This window comes from Falco peregrinus, chromosome 1 (genome assembly GCF_023634155.1).
Source record: "Falco peregrinus isolate bFalPer1 chromosome 1, bFalPer1.pri, whole genome shotgun sequence".
In the NCBI taxonomy this organism is placed as follows: Eukaryota; Metazoa; Chordata; class Aves; order Falconiformes; family Falconidae; genus Falco; species Falco peregrinus.
The window spans coordinates 117,025,613-117,045,044 of NC_073721.1; the positions used below are offsets into that span (position 1 = coordinate 117,025,613).

At 40.8% G+C, this 19,432-nt stretch overlaps 1 protein-coding gene across 3 annotated transcripts in view; it reads left to right on the forward strand.

Moving 5' to 3' along the window:
• ADAMTSL3 (ADAMTS like 3) overlaps positions 1-19,432 on the forward strand; it is a 203,300-nt gene that overhangs the window by 13,868 nt on the left and 170,000 nt on the right. For 2 of the 3 annotated variants that reach the window (XM_055811105.1, XM_055811091.1), the window contains exons 1-2: positions 1,711-2,003; positions 3,380-3,471. In XM_055811105.1, coding sequence (XP_055667080.1) covers positions 3,391-3,471 — 81 coding nt within the window. In that variant the 5' untranslated portion in view covers positions 1,711-2,003; positions 3,380-3,390. Of the gene's footprint in view, positions 1-1,710; positions 2,004-3,379; positions 3,472-19,432 lie in introns of those variants that run through there. The other variant, XM_055811101.1, reaches the window with a different exon arrangement.

The following is a 19,432-nucleotide window of genomic DNA, read 5'->3' on the forward strand; positions in this document are numbered from 1 at the left end:
GAGCTTATCTTGTTATGCCCTAGCTTGGCGTATTTAAAGTGTCTATTCCTTTTCCCAAGGCCATGTTTTGCCACTTGTAAGGTCCTCCGTTTTTCAAACTTTGTTTGTCATGATAGATATTTACATATTTTGTCTAAATTTCAAATTAAATTACGGAATGACCTTGTTTTAATCACATATATGCAAGCTGGTCGACTACACCAGGGCCAAACCTTTCAATGTAATCTATAGGTAACACCAGTGCTAGGAACATAGAGCTGTTTTGTCCGGCAAACAAACACATAGCCCACTGCAGCTTTTACTTCAGGGCCCTAGGGGGGACTGCTTCACTACTGAGGGGTAAACAATTGTAAGAGAGGTGATAATCTGAGCAGGGATGGTGCAAACTGTACATTCCTAACTAGTCTTGAGGGTCAGCTTCATCCTCTATTTATGAATATCTCTTGTTGTTGTAGTACTACCAGCCATAGTTCTGGGACAGGAAAATTAATTTTCTGCATCCATTGATCTAATGGCTAAATTCTGACATTAAAATTGCTTGTGATAGTTTGATGTATATGCTGACTGCACTGGCATGTCTTTTTTGAAGATAAGTTGCAGGGGTGTAGCTGAAGTTATCATTCAAGGACTAAGTGGCTGTTGAAGTACTGTATCAACTGAAACGGGTGAAAAGCGAAGCTGCCCAGAAGGCCGATATACTTTCAGCTGACCAGTATTAGAAAAAGCCAAGGTCGGGTCCTTAGCAGTATCCTGGGCTGTGACAGGGCCTGTCACGATGCTGATGTGCGGACTGTGAAGCGCAGCTTGCCCCCGCGGGCAGGGTGAGCCTGCGGGAGCAGCCCGCGGGGCAGGGGCAGGGGGCGGCGGCCCGGCCGGCGCAGGTGTGCGTGCGGCGGCGCTGCTGTCCCGCAGAGCCCGCGGGCTGCGGCCGGGCGGCTGCGCGGCTCCCCGGGCCGGTGCCGTCCCGCTGCCGGGCTGCCCGGGGCCGCGGCTCCTCTGCCGGGCTAGTTTCGGCAGAGGGCACTCTGCTCCTAACCATGGCGGAGGCGCTTTCCCGTGCTGGTGAGAAACCTACACGGATTGGAAAAGCTTCCAGCGCAACATATTTGAACAAACTCTTCATCGGTTATGTTTAGTCCACTGGATCGTATTTTTAACTTCGGTGGCAGGGATAATAGGCCTTTTTCTACGTGCTGCTTTTAGAGGAAAGCTTGGGACGTCGGTGGAAGCCGTAGCACGAAGGTAGAGGATTTTGGTGTTCCTGTTTAGCAGCCCAAACCTCAGAGGCAAAGCGAGAGCAAAGCTGTCGTAGGAGACGTACTCGCCAGATTTACAGTAGGAAACCTAAAAATATCGTAGAGGGCAGCATGATTAAAGACCTCCTCGGTGCGTGAGCAGATTTGCAGCTGTATTGTGAGAGTTACTTGGGGATGAGACACAGGATGGTTGTGGTTTTAGAAGCTGCTTTGCATCAGATGTGGGGGCTGACTTCACGGTAGCTTTTGCCCCTCGAGGGAAGACGAACTGCTTGGTCCCGGCCTGCGGGGGTCTCGGCCGCCGACACCGGAGCGCCGCCAGCGCCTCCGCAGCCGGGGGGGGCCCTTGGCCGGCCGCCCGCCCGGGCTGGCCGCGGTGGCAGGGGCTGCGCGGCGGGTGCGGAGCCGCGGCGGCGGAGCGGGCGCCGGGCCGGGCCGCGGCCCCGCGCCGCAGGTGGAGGCGCCTCTCGCTGGGGCCGGGCTGCGGCGGGCGGGCGGGGGCGGCCCGCTGCCAGCAGCCTGTAGGACCTTGGCTAACGTGCGGCGGTGGGCTGGAGCCTGGCGTGAGGGAGGGGCCGCCGCTCGTGATGCAGGATGCTGTATCCCCGGTGCCGTGACAGGCAAGGCGCTACCCTGCCCTGCGAGCGGGAAGGAGGCGCCGGCGGAGCCGGACCCGGACCCGCTCCCCGCCTCTCTCCCGGCCCCAGCCCCGCTGCGCGCTCCCCGCCGAGCCGGGCCCCGCACCAGGTGGGTGAGCTCGGTGGCCGCGCCGGGGTCGGGGGAGAGCTGCGGCAGCCCGGGTTGGCCCTCGGGCAGTGGCAGCCTCCCGACCCGCTTCCCCGAGCGGCTTCCCGGGAGGCGGGCGGGCGGGTGGCTCCCCCGGGCGGGCCAGCCGGGGCCAGCGGCCGCGGTGCCGGGCGAGGGTCGTCCTAGAGGAGCCTTCGAGAAGGCAGCGGGGTGCTTGGGGAGCCCCGGGGGGGGGGGGGGGCGGGCGGGCACCCGGCAGTTGTGAAGTGCTGGAGTCGTGGGTGTTTTGCCAGTTGTGGCTCTCGGCAGTGCCTGGTGAGGGGAAGAAAATAAAGATAATCTGCCTTCTCTTACTGCTATAGCTGATGGAAACTTCCGAATCACAAAAGCGTCCAGGAGTGCTAAAGGTTTTGGGAGGGAGGGAGGGGAACTCTAATTTTTTTTTGGGGGGGAGGGAGGGAATAAACACTTATTTCTGTAAGGATTCTTAATTGTGTTTAGTTGACAGGTGCAAGAACGGTTTGGATAGACGGTTTTCCTTTGGGATAGCTGACCTTTTAGAAAGGAATACTGTTTTTGGAGGAGAGATTTGCGTTCACTGTGGGGCTTTGCAAAATCGTGGGGTGGTGGCTGGGTGGAGAGGAGGGAGGGCTGTTTGTGTGGCTGCGTGTGTATGAGGGGTGAGCGGAATCTGTGCTATTTTGAGATCACTGTGGTAATGAATTGTCTGAGGCAAAAAGATGCATTGACACTAGGAATTATCAGAATTAGCAGCATTATTACACATTTTTCTTGTTGGCAATTTTAAATCGACGTTTTTAGTAAAAGTGACTGAAGGTTTTGTGCTGGCCTTGTAATAGCAGTGATCACTAAATTGATGGATTTTTTTTTTCTCCTCTGTGTTGATCACTTATTATCTGAGCTGTTATGATCAGAGCTTTCAAAGGCAGTGCAAATGACTGCTGAAGTCCCAGGGCTGGGCTTTCAGCTTTGAGTGGGTGAAAGTGCTGGTGCAGTACATCAGAAATCCTGTGCTCCTCGGATTTTACCTTCGGAAGACCAAGATAGGAGGGGTTCCCAATGTGATAAATTCTCCCACATTCAGGAGATCCTCAAACTTGCCCAGTATTGCCAGTTTTCGCAAACCTTTAATTTCCCTCCCTTTATGTTCCATAACTGGAACTACCTCACCCTGCAGGCTGTGCTCATGGCATGCACTGTGCGGCTGCTCCTCTGGCCAGCACAAAACTCCCGTGTTTGCATTGCATTTCTTCCAAAGGCCGGTTCCATGCCTTTGCCCAGTTTGCTTTAGTCATTGAAATTCTGGCGGAGCCCTCTTGATTTTGTTTGTAACCTGAAACAATTTCTCTCAGCAGAGCCCTAAGGCATGAGGATGGCCAGCCCTAAAGCCACAGGGCTCTCCTGGGAGATCATTTGGCTGGCTATTGCTGTCTGTGCTCACCTACAGGTAGGTAATGAATTTACTGCTGTTGTCATGCCTGGTCCTTTATCAGGTGATCTTGCTACACGCTTTGAATTATTGTTTTTTAAACAGAAAACTGCTGTAAATAAAAGGCTCCCGATGAGCTTTTCCTTTCACTGAATTGTTCAAAGACATCCATGTGGGAAATTAATATTCTCTTCCTAGTAATATTGTACCTGACTTTACCAAATGGGAGCCAAAGGGAGATCTTGCCAGATGTGTAATGCCATGGGTCTTTCTAGGCAACACAGCTGCTTTTTTGCCCCCAGAAGGTTTAGCACCTGATAAATGTTAAGATACTCTAAATGTCAAGGGTTATATAAATACATGGGTACAAACTTCTAAAGCACTTGAGGGCAGTGTCAGGGGTATCTTTGTTTAAATTGTCCAAAGTGTCCAAAAAGGTCTTTGCTTCAAGTGTTCAATGAATACAGGAACCATGGAGGAAAACCATAGCTGCCAACTGATCTATTGCCTGACACATGAGCCTAATCAGTTCCAAGAAATGAGTATTTCAAGAAATATGGTGTGCTGGCATGTAGCAAAGATGTTGTTATAGTATGTCATTCTCTATACTGATAGTTCCCACAGCACAGAACATTTCAAGGATTCTGTAGTCTTAAATATACCCAAATCCAGAAATCCTTTGAAAAGGATAGCTAAACAAACCAAAGAATTTTTTTTAAATAAATAACATCATTTTTTGAAGTACGTAGTAGTTTTTGACAACAAACTAAAATCTTGGTTTTAAATGAAATCAGTGATGCTATTTACTGTAATATTTTTGTGTACTGTTTGTACTATTGCAATGCTGAGAAGTGGTGGTTTCACCATGGAGCCTGGTGTGCTGGGCATCCTTAAGAATTTTGAATTGAAGGATAACAGAGCAGGCAAGGGTAAATTCAAAGAGTATGAAGAACTGAGGAGGCTGTACGAGACAGCTGAGTAAGCAATGATTGATTTATGGTGGACTTTGAGATGTAATGTAGTGAGAATGGGTCTCCAACCCATCCTCAGTAGCACTGCTGATGGCACTGTGTGCCGTGAGTCATTTGGCAGCTACCCGTTGGTGAACACCTCCTGTATCTGTATTATGATTGCAGTTAGTCATGAAAGTACATGGGTTAGCAAAGGACTCACCATTAAAGTAAAAATTAGTAGATTTGTATTAATTGTGTAGTAAACTGTAGTGCATTCAGTGCATGTCCAAGCAGCGAGGCAACAGTGGGATGATCTACTTTTTGCTTGTGTATTTCTTGTGCAGTAACAAAAATGTTACTGAGTTGCTGTGCTTGTTCAGCTTGTATTTTTGTGTGCAAGCAGTTGAGTGATGCTGTCAGAAGTGGCCCTGTAAAACACTCAGAAAGTAGTTTATAGTTCACTTAATAGTCCTGTTCAAGGTGAAAATAGAACTTCAGAGAAGAGAAATGTCAACTTTGTGTCTGGGCCTTTTGGTTATGAAGAGACTGTTGGCGGGTTTTTTTCTTTTACAATATTTTTCTTGTATTTTTTTCTTTCATATTTTTCTTATTGTAGAACTGGAACCGGCAGTGGCATAGTTTCCTCTTTTCCACGAATGGTTTGGCATAGCTTCACTTGTCTCTTTATAATAAAAACAACCCAAACACATTGTAGTAATCAATAGGCTATTGTGAGTAGCTTTATGAACATTTCAAGCCAGGTCAAATTTTTTGATCTTGATTGTCCTTTAAAATATTCTTATCTATTTGGCATATTTGAGTCATTAGCACTTAACCCCAGTCTTGTAGGAGGCCCTTCTCCTCCCAAGTTTTAGGTGTTTTATCACAATTTTAGGCACATTAAAGATATTTTATATTATTTAACATAACGTTTTTGGTATCCAATAACCATTAATTCTTTGATTGGTTGCTTGGGGCCATACTATATGGACCACACACAGTCATTCTACCCTAATACTGTACCGTAGCTTTCACTTGTGTTGTTTTTGGCTATTAAAGTGTTTATGTCTGGAGCTAATCAATTAGAAACAATTGGATGCTGGGCAAGGTCACAAGTCTATGTCATGTCACTTATGTGCAATTGATTAATTTCATCCTGCTTGAGGGCAGGTACAGAATAAAATAATGACCATTTAAAAAGCATGTGGTATGAATGTAATGCAAAGAAAACTTTAACATGAGAAGTTGTGAAAAAGAGGTAGCTGTTACTGAGAAGAAATGAGTTAACTTTGGTTATAGCAGCCCCTTCTGATTCTTCATAATAGAGTAACAAGCACAGCATGGTGTTTAGCTGTGCTCCAGACTGAACTCTGCCCTTATGCAGTGTCTCAAGTTTGAGAAAATTTTGTCAAGGGCAGATTTGTTGCTATACTGGTAGATAAGTAAGATTTCATAGGATAACCCAGTGAATAGTTTACCATTGAGCATTGCTGAGCTGCTTGTTCATTAAATCTGCTCTATGACAGAAAGCGGCTTACAGGCTAGCCTTGGCTGTGTACTTTTGCAGGTCTAGAGCCTCCTTTTTCTGATATGAGACAATAAAAATGAAATTAATGGAACTGCATTAGTCTGAAGCCAATGGTAATCAGAACAAATGTACGTTTTTCTTAAAAACCAAAGAACACTCCCCCCCCCCCCCCGCCAATGGTAGCAGCAACATAGAATAATTTGTTGTCTCTAAAGGTTTAAATGATATATCTGTCCAAAGTAGTTACTGTATTCCATAGACTATATGTATTTGTGAACATTAACTATTCATGTGTATTTATTGCTAAACGCTCTGTAAAAGGCTCTGCATTTTTTTTCTCACACAGTAGCAACTGAGGTATCAATAGTACAGATTGTAGGAGATCAGCTAGCAAATAAAATTGAAGCATGCAAGCCCAGTTTTGCTGGTTTTAAGTGATCTCTTGAGTACATATTGGTAATTGAAAAGGCAGGATGCTCAGCCTGGTAACCAACTTTTTCTTAACCTTGTGATAACATTTTATTATACCATTCAGCTAGATGATGTTATATTATGAAATATATGTAAGACTGTATATTTGTATATTCTTACTAATGGATTAATGGCAGCAAGAAATGATGGCTAGCAGATCTATGTAGACATATATCATCAAGAATTTTACACATGGATTCATTTTAGATTTATTCTCTGGTATGCTGGTTTCAAATTGGGAACATGTAGATATCTTCCTGGAGACCTGCAGTCCAAATTAAACCCTCCTCAAGTCAGTCTGTTTCACCTCCAAAGACCATAGGGTTCCTAATGGCCAAGGAGGGAATAACAGCAAAGATACAATGTCTGGTTATTTAAGAAGCATTAGCTCTGGGATTCTATGGAAGGGAAAGTTTCATAGGTCACATATTCATTGAATAAACTGTTGGTTGCTCCCATGATGTATGTTTCTGCAATCCCTGCCTGCATTATGGTTGTTTCTAACTATCTGTGAAATTTTGGATATAAAGGATATACATGCTGAAAACATTATCTTATTCAAAATGATTCTGCCATAACTAATCTGCCAAAAGCTACCAACATAGTAAATGTCTTTAAGGTTGAGCTTTGCAAGGCCAAAAATCTGATGTCCATTATATGACATAGTGGACTTGGAGACCATCTTTGTGGAAAACCTTTGGAATATCGTTTTACAGTCACTGAATGTATTGCACACTGATGTTCAGAAAGCAGATTATGATCTACATGCCGTACAACAGTAAGGATTCTTAAATCTCCAGTAACTTTAATCAAAAATATCAGGATGAGATTCGCAAGTCCAGACTTAAATCTGAAGCAGCTTCCCTTTTTTGTAGACAGGTTGCAATTCTGCACCCATCTGGACTTTTGCCATCAGCCTCTATAGCCCTGTGGTTTTAATCTCGGTTTGAAGATTGAAATGCCTCCACTATAGACGAATAACACTTTTGAGACTCTAGAAATGCTCTGACTTAAAATATTCATTGTTATTGACAAAGTTGTAACTCAGTGACAGCATTACCAGAAAACTTATGTAAGTTTCTGAACTTGCTTTGAATTTATGACTAATAATGATTGCTCAGCGATTGCTCATAGGATCTGAACTGCTGTTACCCTCAATTTACAATCCAAAAGAGTTGAATTGCCAGAAAAATCGTGATGAATCTGCCTTGTGACTTGAGACACAAACTATGTATGAATACTTATTTTTTAAAATGTACTCAAAAAATTTAAGTCAGCTAGGGGAGATTATCAAAAGTACAGATGATATCAGTGAAGGCATCCCTTTACTATCTTATTTATTTATTTTTATTTTCTCAGTAAATGTTTTTATCATAGTGATTAGGAATATGTTTGTGGTGATACAACTCAGAAAATCAGCCTTTGGTTATTCAGCTAAACCATGGTCCAAACCCATTCGTTCCAATGCAGCAAAGGTGGTTCAGTCTCAATATCCAGCTAGACTTTGAATTCTGTATCTATGTTTTCAAACATGGGTATCAGTGCTCACTGTGACGATAATTTCTGATAAGGTTACACTAAAAATTGGGGAATGATTCTCAAATAACTTGTGTGTAGAGCTGCAAACTTCTGGTTCCAAAACTACATATCCAAGAGTTGAACGCTTTTAGAGAAGCCTCCAGTGTACGAATGATCTCTCATAACAGCCAGTGGCTTCTAATTTCTCTTGAGAAAGTAGTGGAGAAGTGAAGGAATAGCTCTAGGATAATCTTTGGTTTTAGCAGATACTTGAACACTTAGTCATTGATAATTACTCATTCGGGTCTGCTTGGTGCAGCTGGATCCTTCATATTCCTTACCAAATTGGGGCATAAGCAGCACTGAGGTGGCAGTTTTGCATGATGCACCAAAATCCTGCCTTTGTACACTTTCTGTGATGCATGATTGATTGTGCTGATATTAAAACCCTTTTACTGTTTGTTCAGAAATCGTGATCTGGTCATCCAAAATAATGAGTTTCACTTCAAAAAAACATGTATTTTAAAAAATCTGAGTCCTTTTAATTTGCTTTTACTTTTAGAACCCGTAGCATTCACATATATGTCTCTATCTGCAATTTTGGGGCTTGAAGCTTTTCTTAACACAGTTCTCCATGCTCGCCTGAGCTGGGGTTTAAGTAAATACCAAATATAATGTGGCTTGCAATGAAGTAGTAAAATATATTAATTTCAGTGATAGTAGGAGCAGATTTACTATTGTGCCTCTGTACTTGGTTGTGTTGTAAGGCTATGCAAGAAATCTTCAGGCACAAGTTATATCATACTGTCCAAATGTTGTACTTTACAGTTAAGTCAGTGTGTTGTTAACATTTTATATTGTTGATAATATTGATGATAAGGTCTTGTGGCTGCATGCAGTCCAAGATAATCTTACTTGAACAACTCCAGCGCAATTCTTATTATGCAAGATCTCTGTAAAACAGAGAGTTTGTGCATGGTGAAAGAACGTGTTTGGTTTTGAAGTACACTTTGCTAATGAGCACAACATTCCAGAAAGGACATTGGGTATAGCCATGGTAACTCTGGAGAGACAACTAAGACCCACATAGGAACTGTATAGCCTGGCAGTTCTGATTTGCCCTCTGCATTCACTTTGTTGTCACTGATAGGTAAATAATTCCTTTAGGTTATGAAAGCATGCATATAACTTTCCCATAAGTGGAGAGCTTTTCTTGATGTTAGCTTAAGTCTGTAGACTGTGTCAAACACCCTTGAATTTAATGGTCAAATTTTCAACATGGCCTCACTCCAGCTTCTAGGAGGAAGTACGGATCTACGAACTCACCTTTTGATGACTGTCAGCTTCACAAGGATGCTAAACTTAATGCAGATACAGCGGAATTTTCAGAAGGGTGTGTGTCATGTGAAGCCTTTGTTTTGATGATTTTTGGTAAGACTTGAGATAGGTTAAACACGAATACTGTTAAGTACTTAACTGTATTGGTAGGTCTTTAGCTGGATTTTTTGAAACAAGTAACAAAGTAAATTTCAATTAATCCAATGGAAACCAGGCATTAGGTGTCTTAGGCACTTCCTGAAGTCTGGCTAAGCATTTGTCATCATATTTAGCTGATTAAAACAAAACTTTCACCCTTAAAACTCTTTTGAGAGAATAGGTTTCTGTCATGTAAATTCTAGTACCTGGGTGTGTAGATATTTGATAATACTTGAGAAGTGCAAGTACAAGCATCACATGTTTTTAAAGGGAGGGCAGTTTTTGAAAACTTGGCCTAATATATCCCTTCCAGACAGCATATTACATAAATTGTTTAGGAACAATGTTATTTCTGTTTCTAATTTTATATTTATTAGATTTTATATCATTATATAGAGAAAATGAAAACAGCATTCTCAATCTGTTTTGAGAAATGTGGTTTCCAAGAATTGTCAAGTTTGTCATGCTTCTGGATGCACTAGAAACACAGTGAATACAAGTCAGCTAGACTAAATTGCGAAACAATATTAAAAATGCATTTATGATTGCAATTACTAAATTGTTGCTGTATGCTAACTGTTGCAGTTTGTGTCATGGTGGGAGGTCCCGACTGGTTAATGATGCTGTTTTGTAGCATTAAATAAGTGGAGCATTTGCTTATATGTGGAAACATGTATTTCTGTATTTATGTAATGTTTTTTCTGTCATCAGGTGCTTTGCCAAAAATCGAAGCTGCTTAAAATTTATAGGATACAGTCTCTTGTCAATGCATGCAAACAGAATAGGGTATTGTTTATAGTGTGTATATGTGAAAGGACCAATAGAGGCTTACTTTGTAGTAAAGGCAGACATAAAGAAGAATTTTAGCTGCCTGATATTGCCTTTCAGTATCGTAGACATAAGATGACATGGGCACAGCAGCACTGGCACAGAATGCAAAGAGTAGGGGATTGTGTTCTGTCAAGCTCTGTTTGGCATTAAGTGTTTCCTGGCCTGCACCTTGCAGAAGCTCCAAGAAGACTGCAGAAACTGGCTTTATTCCAGCTGGCTGATTCAGCAAGAAATTAACTAGCTCCAAAAAAATCTCCCCCCCCCCCCCCCCCCCCCCATTTTGTTTCAATTTCCTTCCTTGTATATGTGGCTGCTCCAGGCCATGTAGTGGGATGAAGAAATGTGAAAGGACAATGCAAGTACTGGTGCTGATACATTCAGATTTGCCTCTTCTGATGGGAGTTTTCCTTGCTTTCCCAGCTACTGCAGCCTCTTGCTGGTGTAGCAGTGGTGCGGAAGCAGGCAGCTAAGCAAGATCAGTGCTCTCTGTGGAAGTGTAACAAATGAAATATGCTGAAACATGATTTAGCTTCCTCTCTTGAGTCTCCTCTTATTAGATGTTTTCAAGGTCTCATTACTCATTTGATGTTTTGTTTTCTTGAATCTCCAAATAGTTTTAAACTGTTCCCTGGTTGACTAACATGGATGTTGGCTGCAAAAACCAATAGCATAGTAGTGTCTTGAGTATTGCCTGCTTGGTACATAATATTCTGGTTGGAAACTGCCAGGTTCATCCAACATATTACTGATTCTTTCAGCTGATATTATCAACACTTTTGTTAGAAAGCAGAAGAGGGAATTAATCTATCACTGGAGAGATGTTGTGTATGCTCTGTACTGTGTAAGGATTTTACTAATTCCACTAACTGATAAGGCTGCTTGAACAGGTTCATTTTTTTAGTCTGATTTTATACCTTTATTTATATGAATATAAGGTGCTTTATGTGACTAACCATTATGCTTTTCCTCTAGATCAGTGATTCTTGGGAAAGTCTTTTTGTGGTACAGCCACCTCAGAGCTTGGCAGCAGTTAACAGTGCAAACTAAATGGTAGGAAATACTGTGAGGGGAAGGTGTAAAAAAAGTGAAGACCATCATCCTTTCACTGTATGAATTCCTGGTTTGCCCATACTTGAGTACTGCAGACAGTCCTGATTCCTTTATGAATGAGGTGGAAAGACTCGATAGGAATCAGCTGGTAACTTGTTTCTTCCAACATAAGGACAGAGTGCCATTAAAGAAAACTACCCAGGGGACAGATTCAAAACAATGAAAGGTGGTGGTTCTCCATGTATGACCTTTGGCACCATAGGGTTTGGTGGTTTTTTTGAGTAGTTACATGGGTTTCAGGGGAGACAGGATGAGTACTGGGAAGATCCATTAAGTACTACTATATAGGCAAACCACAGCAGGCTAAGAAAAGTAGGTGAGATCAGGAAAGTATTCCAGGGAAGTATTGCGCATACGTTCTCTGGACGTGCTCTTTGAGTGTCCAGTTATGGCTACTGTTGGAAGCTGATGGGCTAGTTGGATCCTTGGTCTGAACCAGTTCAGCTGTTCTTATGCCATTTTGATGTTCCTTGGGGCTACACTTGAGGATCGCTGAACTAGAAGTTAGAACCGATCCTAGACCTGCAGTCGCTTATGACCAATTTATAAACTAACAAAGAAATACATTCTGCAGACTCCAGGTGTATCTGGAGGTATGTCCTGGATGCATAAGAATTTGCTCAAAACCAATGTAGGGGCCTACATTTTGGACTTCTTTGTGTCTGCTGGGAATATTTTGCATTTTTACATTGTTTTTATTTTTTTCTTTACAAACATTTTTATTATGTTTCTGGTGCATTTTCAAATTTTAAAGTTTTGGAATGATTTTTTAATTATGCAAGGAAATTGGGGTAATCTTAATTGCTGGAGTAGTTTTCTTGTTTTTAAATGAACACTAGTATTTCCTTAAGCAAGGTAAATAGAGAAATGGCTTCTGATATTTTACTAAATAAGGCTTGGCTTAAATTCCACTTTCATTATGTGATCAGTCCTTCTGTAAGACACAAGTATTCCATACATGTACCCTGCATGAGTGAGAACTTGCCTTCACCCCAGTGTGAAACTGCATACTCAGATGCTTTTCCCATTTCCTCTTCCTACCTCTTTCAGTTAAATTTAGAACACAATAGGTTGGTCAAAACTGTAAGAAAACCTCTAGAATGCCATCTTAATGTATGAGTTTTTACTATGCAGCTGTTTATCTTCTGCTAAGAGGAAGCTATAAATGTATTTTTAATGCCAGGAGCTGGGCTTAAAATGCCATCGCTTTTCCAGTGGGAATAGATTTGAAAATTAGTAAGCAATTAGAGCAGTAGGCAAATACATTTTACTTAATGTTGCGAGTCTCATGGGCCTTTCAAATATCCTCTTAGCATCACCTGTTCCTAACTTGCAACCTTTTAAATCTTTACCTAGTCTTAAACAGCAGTGTTACTTGGAAAGGGAAATTTTTTTGGATATTTTTGATTTTTATTTATGAGCTGAATTTTAATTTATTTTTTAAAAAATGCATGGTTTCTCCAAGAGCAACAGAGATGTACTGGGAACACTAAGCTTTTCTTGGAGAAAATTTCTTCCTGTAGATAACCATCTTGAGAAGGGCCTAAGCTGGGATAACAGAACATGTGGGTCTTGTTCTGATCTTTTGAACTTGCTTGAATTATGTCCTTAGCAAACATCAATGATGTATTTGTTTATAATTGCTTATTTTTCTTGCTGAATTTAGACCTCTGTGAGCCATCTGTCATATGTCACATAGAAGCCACTATTTAGAAACGGGGAGATACAGGAATTGTAGACTTTCTTTTTATTATTTAAGGACAGTCCTTGAGAACGCTGAAGAAAATAACTGGTCCTGTTCACCTGGTGCTATAGGAGTGTCCCATCATCCCTTGGCTGCCAAAAGATCACACTGAATCAGTGGTAGTATGACGACTCAGCCTAGGCAGTATAAAACCTCAGTCCTGAAAAAGATCCAGGCTGGGGAGCCCTGTGGACTTCCTTAGGTTACTGTGCCACAAGTGAGACCTTATTTTGTAAAATTCAAGCTTTCTACTTAACAGTACAACATTCTGCACTCGAGTAACAGTGCCAGTGAAGTCTGCAGGCACTTTGCCTGAGACATCAGTGGGAGTTTTTCTTGAGCAGGACCTGCCCATAGGAAGCAAGCTGAGGCTGAATTTCATTAGTGCTAACTAGCTGGTTGTCGTATTTCCTGGTGTGTGGTGTGAATCATTTCATCTCTTCTTCATGTAACTGCTAAGGACAGATGGCATTTAAAGCTGTGTCTGCAGCTGTTAGTTTTCTTAAAAATTGCCTGCATTTATCCCTCTGGAAAAAAAAAAAAAAAAAACCAAAAACGGCAATAATAAAGATAATTTGTCTGTTGCTTATAAACCTTGAAAAATTTGAAGTGATTTCCATTTTTTTTACATGTCACTTTTTTATTGTGTGTCATTGAAGACCATTTTATCAGGTGTTTCAGACCATCCCTGTTGGCAGGAATTTCTCTGAACTTCTGCAGAGGGAAACATCAAAACCAGTCCTTAGAGCATGTATGCTATTTTTCAGGAGAACTGAAGCAGAACATGGAAATTCACTTTTTAAGAAGATGTGACTTTTTGCCAGATTTACTATATTCAGAAGATTCCTTTGAACCTTTTAAGGGGTTGCACTCTCCACTGCATGGTGCAGTTCTGCTAATGAAAATAGAGGGAAATACAAGCACACCATAAATAAGGAAGATACAGAGAGTTGATTTCTACGTGTAGCATTTTGTCTGTGCATATGAAAATTGACATCATGGTGTTGGAATGTTGACAGTGTTTTGCATTTTGCTAGCTGTTCTTACTGGAAAGCATGTGTTTCAAAGGGAGTTTTCAATTTTTATAAGTCTTTGCTTCCATAATAGCCCAGTATTATTTTGAATGTAGACTTCAGCTATGAATAAAATTTAACTCATGAAGTAAGAGATTCCTCTGGCACAAAATGTGAATGAATTATGCAGCCAACAACCAGTAATGTGCATGCCTGGATCATAATAGTCAAAGCCCACCTTAAGATTCCACTGTTACCTCTCAACACTGTCTTACTCTGTTCAAGAATGCCTTACTCTGAGAGTAAGGATACTGAGTTCAGAGGAACTCTTTCAAGAAAAGCTGCAGTAAGTGTGGGGAAAGCATAGCTGGCTGCACAAAACCAACCCTTTGTGGGAATTTTTTGCTAATGTGCTTTCTTAGCTCCAGATGGGTCTGGGTCTGTGAAAAGAGGGAGCTGAGAAGTGAAGAAAACAGACTAACAGCAATGAAAAAGTGGCACTAGCCCTTCATCTTCAGAGGGTAGCCATCCAGATAAAACTGGCAAAATTCAATTATATTCTCTTTCAGTAATGGGCTGGCCTTTCTCTTCGACCTTCATAATCCACCTCATTTTCCCAGAGTTTCAGGGTTATATACTCTGCAGAAAGTTGGCAACCCGAGTTTCCCATGTCATCAACTCTGTCTGGTCTCCTGAGAGAACAGTTTTCTGGTACAACATCCTTGCACCTGCTAGTTCTTCCCCAGCTCTTCTGAAAATCAGACCACTCTGAACCCCTTCATGAAATTATTCCATACTACTTAGGCAGTTTCTTAATTTTTATAATAATCTGATTCCTGAAGTGATACAAGGCAAGTCCAGTTCCATTAACCTGTCCTTTTGATGAAGAACCCAAATTCTTGGTGACGTTTTCAGTGTCTAAGATTGATGAGTTTGAAAAAGTTAGATATCTATATTATTCTAAGAAATTACACCTGTATCTTTAAGTTAAAGCAAAAGTATGTAATGTACCTGTTAAAGTGTATATGCCTTTGCAGAGAAGTTCTTTTTAAAGGAGCGTTTAACATCCCTAAATATATATATATGTATCATTGCCCATTTTAGGTGGCAGTGTGCAATGCTGAAAGCCTCAATTCACCGCTAAAACTTTAGAACTTCAATTCCCATATGTATCCTATATGGTTACATGGGCATGTATAGTGTATGTAATTGCACTAACAAAGTCTCAGGAGATTGTCTTTAGTTGAGTTTTAGATAACTGCAGGTTCCTGATGGGCTCTTCTTTGCATATAAGTTACAGGGCTGCTGTATAAACCAATATACACTGATTTAGCCTGGTGTTATATTTAGTTGAGAAAATAGGCACAATGAGATGTTTTTGCATATCTAAATGAGAACATGAGTCAAGAAAAATGAGGACTGATGTTTCATGTTGAAGGATGCTGCAGCTTGCTAGGCTGAATATCTGCTTGAGCTGGGGCTTGCAGTGGCATGATTGGTCTCATAAAATGGGGGCCTGCTTGCCTGATCTATCTTTTGTGTTAGAAGTGGCTCTTTAATAAGGTAGCTTAGAAGAAAATCCTGTTCAGAGCTGCATAATTCACATCAGATAGGTCAGATGTAATATATGGAATGCTTGAATTGACATAAAATTTAGATTGGGACATGCTTGATTCCAATGGATTTTGCTTTCGGAAACTGTTACTGCTCTTTGCGGAGGCATTGCGCTGATGCCTGTTAAATTCTGTTCATTGACAGTTGTTAAGTTCTGTTCAGCTTTGCAAATGCTGGTGTAGCTCATCTACATCCGTTCCTCTTTCTGGAGGGCTGCTGTAGCAGCCTATGCTTTTTTTTTTTTTTTTTTTTTTTAATGGGCTGTTAGTACCAGAGGCTCTCTACTGCAGTAGCAATTTTTCTCCTGCTGTGGATTTGCATGAGGGTTGGTGCTGTACTCGGCTGTTCTGTAAGGTGTTGGAGTTGCAAAGGCCTCTCAGTGGGATCAGTCAATTCACAGCTGCCATGGAGTGCACGTAAGAGCTCACATTTTTGAGAGACATGTAAACTGACTCACAGGGCTCTCACCTACGTGTTATTTTCCTGTATCTTGTTAATGTTTACATTATTTTTATTTACCAATTGAAAAGATATTCAGAATTGTTCTTAATATTTCATCAGAACTTTTTAATGTAAACAGCTAACTTTACATCTCAAATGTTCAGTTATTAATTGTCATGATAGTTACCTATGACTTTTATTGGTTATTTCTAGAATCCTATTTCAAGTATAGCAGGATTTGTGCAAGCTTTATTGTTAGGACTGAAATTTAAACTTTATTAGGATTAAGTGTTTAATAGTATAATTTGCTGCATATGTTGCAAATACAAGCTGCTATGAATAGATCCTCTGTAAAAAAAAAAAAGCATTTGATATGTTATGTATGGACTTAAATCCAATATGTTGTTATCTTTAACTAAAGGAAATTATAAGAAGTGATTTACAGAGAAGGGTTTATTCTATTAACTTTAATTTATTTAAAACATTTCTCAACTGAAGCTGAATTTGGTTTTTGTATTTTGACTTTGTTTCAAATGTGCTGTACATTAACTTCCTTTGTTCCTGGAATAGTATTCTGAAAATAGTACAAATTGGCTGTTTTTCATATATATGAGAGGAGAAAAAAAATGAGTAGTAGTAGGTGGAATATTGAAGTGGGGTGCCCTGTTTTTGCATTTGCCCACTCACAGTAGACTTGAGAGTTTAAGTGCAACGTTTCCTGTTATATTACTGGCATTTTAAAATATGATTTTTATAGCTTGTAAAGACCTGGGAGAATGGTGCTCTTTTTCCTACATGTTTTCACCCCCCAGTCTCCCAGGAAGCAGTAGTATGGAACACATTGATTTAGAATAGGTATTGGGTTTTTGCTCGATGCTGAAGGAGCAAAACCAGGAGGGCAGCGTAGCCCTGTGTTTTCCTGGTCTGCATGAGACATTTGATTAATCTGTGAAATGCTTGTGACTGATTTGGATTCTTATGGTTTTTATGCAATTTGGAATGATTCTGTGTTTGTAAATGGCAGGAATAGATAGTTTTGGCTTATTTTGAGATACAGAGACCATACTAAATCTTGTTGGTATAGGCATTTTGACTTGGAAGTTTTATTATTGTTCCATATTTCCTTTTAAAGTGCGTAGTTGCTTCTTTGAAGATTTTAAGTAGGCAATCAGGCTTTTTTGAGAAATTTGTTGCATTTTTTTACAGAAAAAATTGCAGTCAGACTCCTCCTCTGTTACTAAAGCTGGAGTAATGCAAAATGAGCAAAATCACTGCATGCATCATCCTAACCCTAAGAAAGGAAAAGCACATAGAGAAGGGACAAATCTCATTCAGTCATTTTTCGATGGTTTTCTGCAAGAGGGCAACAACTTTCAGACCTTGTGTGGATGTGTAGGATTCACTTCAGCCTTTTACCAGGAACTATAAAAAGCTTGTATAAAGGCACAGAATAATTACAGCCTGAGTCAGACCAGCAAGTTGGCTTTTTTTCCCACTATAATGAGGATAAAAGAACCATATCTCTTGGCAAAAAGGACTGGGCTCTGAAATGGAGATGTTCTGGACTTGTAATTCCAAGTACGGCCAAGCTTGCAGAGAAATACACAGGCTAAGATTTATATTCGAGTCTTGATATTTAAAATGGATGCTGTTTAGGCTTCATATAATAACATTTTACTCTGTATGAAGCGCAGAGGAGCCAGGCCTGTAAAAAGTGCAAATGAAAATAGGATTACTGCCACAGTCAGCACAGCTTGATTGTGAGAGTGAGACCGTCAATTTGTGCGGTTTGTTTACAATTTGTAAAGCAGTGGAGAATGTGAAGAGATGTGTAATTATGCAGGATAAGAATAGATTGACTGAATCAGGAAGAGCGCAGTATTTTACACCACTGCAAATTTAATAGATTGTGTAGGTTCTACCTGTAGCAGTTTCTAGTGTCAGGGTTGCTTTAGTCTGAGAAGTTATAGATACCTAGGGCAAAAGGAATTCTCTGCAATTAAATAAAAGGGCGGATGAATTTATTTCCCTGCCTTTGCACAGTCCATTGTTCTTGGATTCTGTCTGTATTTTGAATAGTCTTAGAATGCTAAAGACAAACATATGAGAATCTGGAACCATGCTAAACCTTTAGCTATTGAACTGTTAGGGTTGGCCTGCTATCTCACATTAGCTTGTACTGGCAAACTAAGAGCTGACTGCGGATAAGAAAATTCAGGGGAGGTTATTGCACAGATCCATCCAAAAGTGCTCAGGAATAGTTGAAAAATATTCTGTAGGAATAGTGCCCTTCTGTAAATCTTTAAAATTAAACTATGCTGTCAAGAATCCTGTTTAACCTTATGTGCAAATGGCAGCGGTAAAAGAGAAGCTGCTAGATATGCAAGAATAGGTGATTTTGCACTGCTGGTTAGAAATCAGGCAAGTATTGGAAATGCTGTGTTTTCCCTTGCCCTTGCTGTTTTTGAAAGTAGTGAGCGGAGTATCCCTTGTCCTACAAGAGACATGACAGCTTTTCAAAAGACAAGGTCAAGTGGACAAACCAAGATTATGTGTACTCTTTTAGAATCCAGTATATAAAAGCTGCTTTTGAAAGGATTCCTTAGTAGTTGTCCTACTTCTGTGAAAAATAGTGGTGTTTTCCACTTTGTTGAAGGAGGGGAGGCTGAATGACTTGCCTTCTGAAAGATGTCTATGTCACATTTTGCATGCAAGACAAATGCGTTAAAAGATTTGATTGTACCAGAAGCAACAATAAGAGTCAGTCCCTCCACGGCCTTTCCTGTATTGGTCAAGGTAGGAGGGCTTTTCAGGAGCTTAGCTACAGCCTCTATTTGCTGTACAGTTGTGTGTCTAATTTTTAGTTGCCAGAAGATTCAGTGAAGTTCCAGTAACTAGGTACGTGCTGAAACAGTTATCACCCCCTACAATTAGGTTCTTCAAACAGCTAGAAAAGAGAAGGAAACAAGATAATTCATCTTACTAGCCATCTGCTATGCCATCATAAACTCCAATCCAGTATTCTGAAGGAGTAAAATTATTTTGTTAAATTTCCTGTAGAAAGATAATCATTATTGGAAAGCCATGCATGACTTATGACATGTCTCAATTCATCTGTCCTGGGAGCTATCCACTGTACGTACACATCTGCTTCTGTACACCCACACAGGATGGGAAGATATTCCTCCACAGGAAGGTCTTCCGTTCCCTCAGTATGCAGGTGGTATGTATTGGCAAATCACATATTGTGGATATGGTAGCCAAGTTCCCAGAGCTGTGC